This window comes from Chenopodium album, chromosome 15 (assembly GCF_948465745.1).
Source record: "Chenopodium album chromosome 15, dcCheAlbu1.1, whole genome shotgun sequence".
Taxonomy (NCBI): Eukaryota; Viridiplantae; Streptophyta; class Magnoliopsida; order Caryophyllales; family Amaranthaceae; genus Chenopodium; species Chenopodium album.
The window spans coordinates 29,457,649-29,469,967 of NC_137848.1; the positions used below are offsets into that span (position 1 = coordinate 29,457,649).

At 35.9% G+C, this 12,319-nt stretch overlaps 1 protein-coding gene across 1 annotated transcript; it reads right to left on the minus strand.

Moving 5' to 3' along the window:
* Positions 1-211: 211 nt before the first annotated feature.
* On the minus strand, positions 212-5,014 carry LOC145582114 (uncharacterized). Its single transcript, XM_081639137.1, has 9 exons — positions 4,617-5,014; positions 2,799-3,251; positions 2,444-2,713; positions 2,036-2,364; positions 1,753-1,944; positions 1,540-1,656; positions 1,349-1,430; positions 1,165-1,266; positions 212-449 (listed from the first exon to the last, which is right to left on the minus strand). The coding sequence occupies exons 2-9, from the start codon at positions 3,195-3,197 to the stop codon at positions 348-350; spliced, it is 1,593 nt and encodes a 530-aa protein (XP_081495263.1). The 5' UTR covers positions 3,198-3,251; positions 4,617-5,014; the 3' UTR covers positions 212-347.
* Positions 5,015-12,319: the final 7,305 nt, after the last annotated feature.

Consider the following 12,319-nt stretch of genomic DNA (forward strand, 5'->3'; position numbering starts at 1 on the left):
TTTAGTACTTATTTGTAACGGGCATCAGAAACGCCCGTTACGAATAAGTGCTTAATTGTAACTGACATATTCCATGCTCGTTACAAATATTCATTAAATTATTATTTTTTTTTGATTAAATTTCGGCAGCATTTATTTATATATAATTAATATATTTTAATTAAAACCTGTTATAATAAACTTGTTCCTGTAGATAAACAATTATACCAACTTTTGTAAAAATTAATACGATATAATATAAAAATTCTAGTATAATATTACAAATAAGAACTTGTATAAATTTATCCAACACATATATACAACGAGCAACACTAATAACATTACTAATGTTCTACCTAAACAAATAGTTATGCATTCAATATATACTTTGTCCTAAAGTAGTGCGCCCACTGTTCTCGAACCACATTCAAATCTTCAATATCATACGGGGCTTTCCTTCGACAATAATCCTATTAACAAAAAAAAAAGCATACAAATGAGGTTACAAAATAAAAACAATCCATAATAGAAAAAATCATTTGAATAAATTATATGGTCTAAATTATGGAAATAAAACTCAAAATATAGAAATAAAACATAGAACATCCATAATCCACTTATATTTTGGTGTCTATGAATTGAAATCAATGAAAGTAGGACCATTAACTCACTTTTGGGACCATATTAAGCCAAAAAGGCTTCAATATTGCCTAAGGGGTTTCTATCTTTCCCATCTTTCATGTATTGGTTCAAATTATAGAAATAAAACACATAACATCCATAATTAACTTATATTTTGGTTTCTATGAATTGAAATCAATGTAATAGGACCATTTACCCCCTTTTGGAAGCATATAAAGCCAAAAAGGCTTCAAAATTGCCTAAAGGACTTATATCTTTCCTATTTTTCATGTATTGGTTCAAATTATAGAAATAAAACACATAACATCCATAATTAACTTATATTTTGGGTTCTATGAATTGAAATCAATGTAATAGGACCATTTACCCCCTTTTGGGAGCATATAAAGCAAAAAAGGCTTCAAAATTGCCTAAAGGACTTATATCTTTCCTATTTTTCATGTATTGGTTCAAATTATAGAAATAAAACACATAACATCCATAATTAACTTATATTTTGGTTTCTATGAATAGGATTAAAACACATAACATCGCCACACTAACCTCCTCTAAGACACCTTTGCAATCCAAGTGGGAAGTAACAATCTCATACATATATCTCATAATGTAGTAGCCACACTCAACGCCTCCTTTTTGTTGAGCACACTAGCATATATAACAAATAGTAAGGACATTTAATATTCAAAGTTAACAATGTATGATAAAACGGGGTGAGTTGTGTATTTACCTCCATTTGTATGAATTTCAATTTTTGCCTATGTGCTTTCAATTCATTCCCTGTGAGATTTGCCCGATATACTTTATAAGCCCTACAAAAATGATAGATAATTTGGCACTTAGAACAAAAATAATCTACAACACCACAAACAATATGAAAATAGAAACTCAATTGGGCACAATTTGAAGTTAGTGGCTCACGTCATCATGATTTCGGCAATTCTCATTGGTCTTGGATTTTCTTTAGGTTGCTTCATAGAGTCAAACTCATACGCTAAACCTAATTGTAGATCTACCACCACAAGAACCCAATGTCCACTACATCATTTAAAAGATAAAGATAAGTTAGAGTATTAGAAAACAAATCATTTATAAAAACCTGTTCAGTGGAAGTATTAAAAACATAGTTCGAACCTTGCTACATATGGAGCCACTATGAATTTGCAACGTTTACCCGCCTTATCTAATTCATGCAAAAATGCATTCTTCACATACACATAAGTTTCAAGGTAATCACTCTCAATTGAAGATTCAGAAATGAGTTGGGGACAAAAGAATGTGATCTCAGTTTTGTTGAAAAGGTCGATGACATTGTCTACTAAGTACCTACATGACAAAGAAAAATCAGCATTATAGAAGTAAAAATATTATTATATTAAATAAAACAACCAATGTAAAGGATTATTAAGTAACCTACATGATATAAACATGGATCAATGAAACATTAGCCCATGCTCCTCTTAGAAATTCACGTACATCGGTAGCAGTTACCCAAATGTGTTTGTCGCTGTCAAAATGAAACATCGAGGCCTTTAAAAGTACCGATGTTGTATCATACTTTGCATCATCAGAACTCATTAACCAATACAACAACTCACACCCCTCGCCAAAAGTCTCAACAATTTTATCTTCAAGTGGTTGGAATTTTGTGGGTTTGATGGTAGATTGCCTTGATTTAACGCCACAACTATCGTCCCCTTCTTTGCTTTGGGTAGATCTATGCTTCTTTTTGGGTGATGGTGAAACCTTTAAGAAAAGACGAATATTAGTCCTCGTAAAATATACAAAAATGATGGAATTTAATGTCAATAGTAGACGAATATACCTCTTCATCAAAAAAAACCATGTCAACAGGCCATAGTACAAAGGCAGACTTGGCTTTACCCAACTTAGTCACACCATCAGCATTCGGTACCGGTATATCAAGGAGGGCACAATCGGGATAAGGGTTGTCCACACTAACCCTGTAATGATCGGGTAACATCTTCAGGTTGTGAGTAACTCCACCGGTAACAAGATATACCGTTCCATCTGCCACAACCACTAAATTTTGATTGTACTCATCTTTCAAAGCAAGGCGACATTTAGTGGCTACCTACATAATACAAAAAACTCGATCAATATTATACATGTTAACCATGCTAAGTCACATCTTTAGTATTAGTTCATAAGACATATACCTCTATCACACGAGTGCTTTGTGTTGCCTCCATGGTCGTCTTCAGTTGCATTCCTTGAAATGCCTCCACGTCACCGGTCATATGTGGTAGTAATTTGGCGAGATAAGCTTTCACCTCCATTGCCACACGTTGATCCAACCTCTCTTGAATCCTCTCTTCAATCCTCTCTTCAATCTTCTCTTCAACCTTTTCATCTAGCCTCACCTCAAATTCTTGAGTTAGGGTAGCTTTCATTGATTCTAACTCTTTCAATGAGCATCCACCTTGGCCGGATGATTTACCCTTTCTATGTCCCTTCCCAAATACTTGTGTGTGACTAACTCCAACCCCACACCTTCCTAGTCCTTTTACATGCCCGCGGTGATCCTTTTTTCCTAAAGCCTTGTTCAGGGCATCCATACCAATACCTTCACTTGAATCGTTTCCTTCAGCATTCTTTTCCAAGTTTTCCAACTATTAACAAAATAAATGTAAATAAACATATTATACAGCAACAGAATTACATAATGAGATTCCAAGAAAATTTCATAATTTGGCAAAACCTTAACACTAAACTGATCAGATCTGATTGGCTCAAAATTTTCAGCCAAAACCTGAACTGATCAGAACCGATCTGAATTGATCCGAACTGATCAGAACTTAAATTCCAGCCAACAACTGAACTGATCAGCTCTCAAATTTCTGCCACAACATTACACTGCTCAGCTCAAGAATTTCAGACCAAACCTGAACTGATTAGAACTGATCAGTTCAATAATTGCTTCAAAAAGATCAGTTAGTTAATGATCAGAGCCAAAATTTTCAGCAAAAACATCCCCTGATCAAAATTTTCAGCAAAATTTTTGTGTGAATGATGATTTGTTATGAAGATGTATATAATAATAATATTTGATGTTACTAGTATAATATAGGTAGCTGCCTGGCTGTGTACTACTAGACATCAGAAATATTAGATGTCTGCATTCTGCAGCCTGTTCTTATATTTATGATGAATTTTTTTTTTTTTTTCATGTACCATTATTAGGTTTAGGGACCGGGAATGGATTTACTCCGTATAAAATTATTTTTGAATAGGATAAAATATTTAAATGTTTCGTGGAGATAAAGATATAAATTTAATTTATGCTTAATTAATTTCTAGAGGAAAAATATTTGATTATTATAAATTTCAATGTTATAATTAGAAGGTGTCATGGTTTTGGCTTGTGAGGTGGTGATGTGTTCCGCCTCTTATCCATATTATCAACGGATTAACAAACCAATCTTAGAGATAAACAAGTATATAGGAAGGACATTTTGGATATTTCAAATTCAAAACGAGGTCATTACGACTCATTATTGCCCCTATCTATGAAAAACATCCCCTGATCAGAACAGTTCAGTTCTTATTTTTTCTGATCAGTACCTAACTGTTCTGATCAGTTCGGATCAGTTCTGAACTGTTATGATCAGTTCTATACTGTTCTGATCAGTTCTGATCTGTTCTGATCAGTTCAGTTCAATACTGTTCTGATCTGTTCTGATCAGTTCAGTTCTATACTGTTCAGAACAGATCACAACAGTTCGGAACTGATCAGAACTGATCAGCTATAAATTTACAGCCCAAACATGAACTGATCGGAACAGATCAGCACTGATCAGAACATATACTGTTCAGTTCTAACGCTTAGCATTAGGAGCAGTTTTAGGGGTAAAAAAATTGCAATTAAATCAATCAATTAATTTGGGGAAAAAAAAACCTAAAATTAAGTAATTGCAATTAAGCAAATTGAAACAAGGGTTAAGAAATTGGGGGAGGAGAGAGATGGAGCAACTTACAGGAAGCAGATTTCTTCAATGGAAAACTCAGTGCGCTTCAATGAAGAACTCAGTGCGCTTCAATGGAGAACTCAGACCGAGCTTCAATGGAGAACTCAGTGCGCTTTAATGGAGAATCAGATCGCGCTTCAATGGAGAACTCAGACCGCGCTTCAATGGAGAACTCAAAAAGCCCTTCAATGGAGAACTCGGAGTGCGCTTCAATAATGGAGAACTCGGAGTGCGCTTCAATAATGGAGAACTCGGAGTGCGCTTCAATATTGGAGAACTCAAAATGCGCTTCAATGGAGGAGAAGAGTGAGAATGAGAGGAGCAAAAGATTGAACTGAGCTTGGAGCTCCTTTAATGGAGTTGAGGGAGGTGAGGACGACAACCTTGCGCGCGAGAGAAAGAGGAAATTTTTTGACAGAGGGATTGAGAAAGGGGAAAGTAAAAATTTAGGGCTTACTTAAAAACCTTATTCGTAACGGACACCCCATGTTAGTTACAAATAACAAGGTCAAAATTCTGTTGACTTTTCTATTTGTAACGGGCAATATTTGTTGGTTACGATTAGTTAGTTAATCGTAACGGGCAGAATAATGCCTGTTACAAATATTAACTTATTCGTAACGGGCACCTATCTGTCCGTTACGAATAACCACTTATTCGTAACGGGCACCAATTTGTCTGTTACGAATAACCCTTTTCCTGCCCAATTCACAACTTTTTTGTAACGGACATTGAATTTGCCCGTTACGAATGACTTAATTGTAACGGAAAATCACATGTCCGTTACAAATAGCTTGTTACAAATAAGATTTTTTCCACTAGTGAAGTGATCGCCAATAATAGATTTGTTGTGCATTAATATTCAACAAACATAGATTAAACAAGTTTAAGGTTAATATATTGATTGTATGTTAGTCAGAAAGCGCACATGAATATGAGAAGAATAAAGTAGAGGCCTATTTTTAGGGTAGGTTCAATCTCTTTTAGATTGGATTTGTACCTTCATCCCTGAATATCCAATCATGGTTCCAGACCACTATGGAGTTAGCGATCTCATGGATCGTGAAGGGGTGTAACCTTCACCCTATGAACGGTTTACAAGTTCTTAAAACTTGTTGGCGACTCTTTTGCTCTAGCTTCCATCCCTTTGGACGCCACCATGCTTAAGCGTATGATTACAGTAGGGCACAAGTGTGGGATGCTTGAAATAATTCCCTACAGGGGGGTAAAAAAAAACATATACCATTCAAAGTGTTCATATTTATTCGAACATCACGAAAAAAACTCTTCACACTTGGGGGGGTAATGATGCTTAAAAAAAAATTATTCTTTTAACGCTCATAGCACCGATGTCGCGCGCAACTCATTTTGCGCGCAACTAAATTAGTTCCTCACGAATGTCATGCGCAACAAAAAAAGTTGCGCGCGACAGGCACGCAAAACCTTGGACGTTGCGCACGCCACTTGATGACGAACTACGAACCCAAAATTTTATGCTTGAATAAAATTTTGATTTTTACAAGCAATAAAATAAGGGCGTTTTCAAACATTATGTATACTCAGAAAACAAAAAAATTAAACTTTTATTAAACTTATTAAACAAAGTTTGATTAATTTTTAATTTTATTTATACAAGTAGGATTAAAGAAAAATTGAACAACAATAAATATATAACTCTTTTTTCAAATAACTACGCAAAGACCTTATTTCGTAATACGAATACGTAGACAATCTTTATGATTCGGTCATATAATAAAAAAAAGAGCTCATTTTTATTCAAAACAAAATTCAAAAGACATCATAGAAGTAGATAATAAGTAATTCAAAAAAAAAAAAAAAAAAAAAAAAAAAAAAAGAACACAATAGTAATTACACTTTATTCAAAAAAAATTATTAAACTATTAATATTGTGTAACACTCAAAGGTTTTATTATATCCTCAATCGTCACATTTGAAGGAGTAGTTTCTATTGCAGTATTCTCAGCAACCTTAGAGCTTTCCCCTTCGCCCTTCTTTTTGACCCAAACGTTGTTCTTCAATTTAGGAATGATGGAGCCTTCTTGCGTGGATTTGATGAAGGTTCCTTAATCTTCACGCCTTGTTGCGCGGGTTTAGGAGGTGCCTTCCTTTTAGGTTCCTTTGAACGATACTTAGGTGATGAGGAGAAGTCTAACTTTCTTCTCACTCCTTTCTTTTGGCCATTAGGAGGAGTAGCAGTGGCCGAATGCATCGAAGGCTTAGGTGGATTACGAGCCGAGGCGGCTTGATTTTTTTGATGAGCCTTATTTAAGTCTCCCTTGTCCGCCATATTCATCCAATCTTTGTAAAAGGAAGATAGTACTATGCTCGCCGTGGGATTGTGCACCACCCACTTAAGAAGACTAGAACAGTAGTTCATCCAACGAGGAATCTTTTCACGTTTAAAATTCACATATTTAGGGGCATCACAAACCTGTAGGGGAATAATTTGTTTCATCCCATACTGTCTCATCACCCTGCAAGGAAAGATGTATGTAGTACTAGAGAGGCCTAAAAGCCTAATGTAGGGACAATTAAAACTATTCCCAATCATACTGATTATTAACGACTGCCATTTATTGCACTCATTTGATGAGTATTTACGTTGTTTTTACATTCTTTTCATAGCTTGATTTCTTGATAAATGCTTAGTTTTATGCTTTTTCTCTTTATTTTGTCTTTTCTCTCTTATTTAGTGTTTTAATTGTTTTTCTAGTGTTTTCTCCTTCATTTTATCTCTTTTCGCGGTTTTAGGTATTGTACGAGGTTTGGGTCTTGATATTGGTGGCCTACTAAATCAGAAGATGCATTTGGAGCAAACTTATAGCGTTAGGAAAGCTCAACATGCAAGGAAGTGGATGCTCCAAGTTCTAGCTCCTACGCTCTCAAGCCCCACTCTGATGAAAGATGTTGAGTAACCCACCGTCGAGGCCCTTGGAAACTTCCACCCCCAACATGTATCAAGTGGAGCGCACAAAGACCCATTTACGATCACACGAGGCTACGAAGAAGTCAAAAAAACCCAGAAGAGCGCGGGCGCGTAGCCAACACGCGTGGGCGCGCACAGCCCTTTCTCAGGTGCGCACCCCTGCCTGCGGGGGCGCTCCTCCTTGGGTTTCGGTTTCTCTCCTCTTCTAATTTCGACAGCTATAAATACCTCTTGACACCCGACTTTTGTATGATTTAGACATTATTTTTATCATAATTTTAGCTTAAATGAGAGTTTCTCTCTCTAATTTTAGGGTTAGTTTAGGAGTAGATTTAGAGAGAGAAAGTGAGAGATTTTAATGGTGATTTGAGAAATTCATGATAAAAGGGTGACAATTGTGTTGAAGATCTTCTCTATTATCAATTAGCATTTCTAACTCTACCTCATTTTATTGCTTGGTTTAATTTCATGTTTGTTTGATTTGGTTTTGATGATTGATCTTGATTAGTGTAATTTTTCTTCATATTTTGTTGATTCTTGATTTCTGTTGTTGCTTGTTGATTAGATAATGATTCTTGAGTTGTTGTTTGGTAAGGGATTGGGTGTAACTTGTATGATTGAGATTAATTTGGGAATTGTGTTGATTAATTGTTGAGAATAAAGTGATTAATGTAAGTTTGCATGTGTGTAATTTGATTAGGCCTTGAGAATTATGTTAGATTGCATTGTGATTTCTAATGATACAACTTATTGATTTAGGAATTGCAATTATCGATTGGTTTGGATTGTGATTCTCCTAGTTTGTTATTCGTAGAGACCACTAGCTTAACGATTAGGTGATAGTTCTTTGATTCCAATTGATAGCTCTTGTCATTAGTCTTCACAACCGTCTATTGGCATGTTTTTCCCAAGTTGCTGCAATTGTCATGATTACTTGTTGATCCCCATTCCCTAGTGTTTTATTTGTTGATTCTTTGTTTTGGTAGTTATTAGTGTTCTCTCTTTACCCTTGAGTTCGACCTAGCTTAGGCGCCCAATTGAAAGCACTTGAACATAATCGTTCTTTTGGGTTCGACCCTTGAATTACTTCTATACATGTATTTAGGTTTGTAAATGTTTATAAAATTTGTTTGGCTTAGGGAGGATTAGTTAACGACCTAGTTTTTATGTTTCAATCAACCTTAGATATCTTGAAATGTGCACTCCCTTATTTGTTTAGAAAGAATTGCATTCATTTGTGCTTGTTCATCTACAAAAGTCCGTTCATGAACGTTTCTTTTCTTTTCATTTCTTTTGGTTTCTTTTTCGTGCTTTGCCTTGTTTGCTTGGTTTGAGAGAGTTGTTGGTTAACCTATTAGGAAACCTTCACGAGACCTCACTCGTACTCATTGGCGAATTTGGGGTTTTAAGGACTTTGGGGTTTCTTTTTTTCTTTTGTTTGTTTGACTATGCTCATAATTTTTCCCTTACTTGTTTGGGTTTTTCTCGAGGACGAGCAAAAGTTATTCTTGGGGATATTTGATGGCTCCAATTTATGGCCCTCATTTGATGAGTATTTACGTCGTTTTACCTTCTTTTCATAGCTTTCTTTCTTAATAAATGCTTAGTTTTATGCATTTTTCTCTCTTATTTTGTGTTTCTATGGTTATTCTAGTGGTTTCTAAATTTTCTCTCTTTTCGTGGTTTTAGGTATTGTACGAGGTTCGAGTATTGATATTGGTGGCGTACTAAGTTGGAAGATGCATTTGAAGCAAACTTATAGCATTAGGAAAACTCAAGATGCAAGGAAGTGGATGCTCCAAGTTCTAGCTCATGCGCTCTCAAGCTGCGCTCTCATGAAAGATGGTGTTGAGCCCACCGTAGAGGCCCTTGGAAACTGCCACACATAACATGTATCAAGTGGAGTGCACGAACACCCATTTGAGAACGCACAAGGCTACGAAGAAGTTAAAGTAACCCGGAAGAGCACGGGCGCGCAACCAACACACGCGGGTACACACAGCCCTTGCGCGGGCGCGCTCCCCTGCCTGCGCGGGTGCTCCTCCCTGGGTTTCGGTTTCTTTCATCTTCTAATTTGGGCAACCACTAAATACCTTTTGACACCCGACTTTTGTAAGAAGTTTTAGACATAATTTTCATCATAATTTTAGCTTAGTTGAGAGTTCTCTCTCTAGTTTTAGAGTTAGTTTAGGAGTAAATTTAGAGAGAGAAATGGAGAGATTTCAGTGGTGATTTGAGAGATTCATGAGACAAGGGTGACAATTGTGTTGAAGATCTTCTCCATTATCAATGAGCATTTCTAACTCTATCTCATTTTCTTGCTTAGTTTAATTTCATGTTTGTTTGATTTGGTTTTGATGATTGATCTTGATTAGTGTAATTCTTCTTCATATTTTGTTGATTCTTGATTTCTGTAGTTGCTTGTTGATTAGATAATGATTCTTGAGTTGTTGTTTGGTAAGGGATTGGGAGCAACTTGTATGGTTGAGATTAATTTGGGAATTGTGTTGATTGATTGTTGAGAATAAAGTGATTAATGTAAGTTTGCATGTGTGTAATTTGATTAAGCCTTGAGAATTATGTTAGATTGCATTGTGATTTCTAATGATACAACTTATTGATTCAGGAATTGCAATTATCGATTGCTTTGGATTGTGATTCTCCCAGTTTGTTATTCGTAGAGACCACTAGCTTAACGATTAGGTGATAGTTCTTTGATTCCAATTGATAGCTCTTGTCATTAGTCTTCACAACCGTCTATTGGCATGTTTTTCCCAAGTTGCTGCAATTGTCATGATTACTTGTTGATCCCCATTCCCTAGTGTTTTATTTGTTGATTCTTTGTTTAGGTAGTTATTAGTGTTCCCTCTTTACCCTTGAGTTCGACCTAGCTTAGGCGCCCAATTGAAAGCACTTGAACATAATCGTTCCTTTGGGTTCGACTCTTGACTTACCTTTATCCTTGTATTTAGGTTTGTTAAGTGTTTATAAATTTTGTTTGGCTTAGGGAGGATTAGTCAACGACCTAGTTTTCCCCATGTCAATTATGTTCCACCAAGGAATAACAAAGCGTATGTTAGGAACCCCATGATAAAAAAAAGGACGTCCATTCTTCCTCATTCTTATGTTTATAAAGAATATGACGACCAGGGAACGTTCTCACTCTGTTAGCCTCAAGATTTTAAGGCTGATCAATAATTCGCTAGCGCTCCATGAGCCAAATCTAAAAAAAGAAGGAAAAAAAAAATTATTTGCGACATTACACCAGCAGGTGGCGCGCGGATGATCATAAGTCGCGCGCGCCACTCGCGCGCTTCCTGAAAGATTGCGTCGGTCTGACCAGCGCAACTTTCAAGGCTGCGCTGTGATACGACATAAAAAAAACAAACGCACGTGTAATAGGAGAGGACATCCGGTGAAACCGTTCTTGTTTGGGTCTCCTCTAAGGCGATTCAAGCAATGTACAGTTTTCGCCAGACCCAGGAGAGCGGGTGAATGACATCCCTCTATTTGCTCCATTATGGACACCGTGGAATAATCCCTATATTGTTTACCTGTCCTAAGCAAACAATTGAAAACAAGACAAAAACACAAAGCACGAATTATAAAACATTGTTTAGTCAATTTGTCACGGGGGGCGACAAAACGTTCAATAAATTGAATTAAATTCACGCCTTCCTCTGTCCCAATTTTGGCCATATCATTGTCATTCAAGCCAAAAAATCGTTGAAACACAGGTTTGGAATCTGACAACGTAGGGGCATACGTCACGAGGAGATCGAGTATTTGCAGGAAAGTCTAGTAGAACCTCAAACTCGCCAGGTAATGAGACAATTTCAACCCCTTTAAAGAGGAAAAGATGGTGGTTTGAGTTCCAATGATTAACTGCAGCATGGAGGAAATTGAACTTTATGTTGAGTTGCATATAGCTTAATAGAGGGTCAACGTGATATATTTCAAAGGCTAATTTTTCCTCAGTAGAATGGGAAGTGACCCATTGTTTCAAACGTTGCTCAAATGTTTTTATCATTGTTCAAACCAAAAAAAAGAAAAAAGAAAAAGTTGAAAGAGAGCAAAAATTTTCTTTGCAAATAATACTACCAACGAATGAATGATCAAAAGCCTACATGAAAACATGTTTAAATAGACCCAAACGGAATAATATTTCGGCAATTTTCGCCCAAAGGAAATTTTACTTGCAGGTGGCGCGCGCAACCAATTTACATGCGTGCAACAGCCGCGCGCAACCCATCCAATTGCGCGCGCCCTATACTTTCGCGACATGTTGGTTGATTTATTCTGTATTTCAAACTATCAAATAATGGAATATCAACGAAATCTTATAACTAATCCATACGCTTTCCTTTGTCAGTTTTGTTTCCTTCTTTATTCTTTTATTTTATTTTATATATTTTTTTTCTTTATCTAACTTCCTTTTTATTTTATTTTAAGTTCCTTTTTCCCCTTTCACCCTTTTTCTTTTCCCTTTGTTTTCTTTTCGTTTTTTTTTCTTTTCTTTTTCGTTATTTTTTTCGATGGGGGTAAGTCAGGAACCCTTTCCCTCCCTCGAAAATTTTTCGCTTATAAATACTTATGGAAATAAAATATGATATATACAAAAAATTGTGTGTCATATGTACAACAATAAAAATATAAATATGTATACATATTTCCATAAGCCAAAAAAATAAATAATAAAAATGGAAGTCAGGATGCTCGGCGACTCCAGAAAGGCTGTTGTACATCCTACAAAATCCAAAACAAA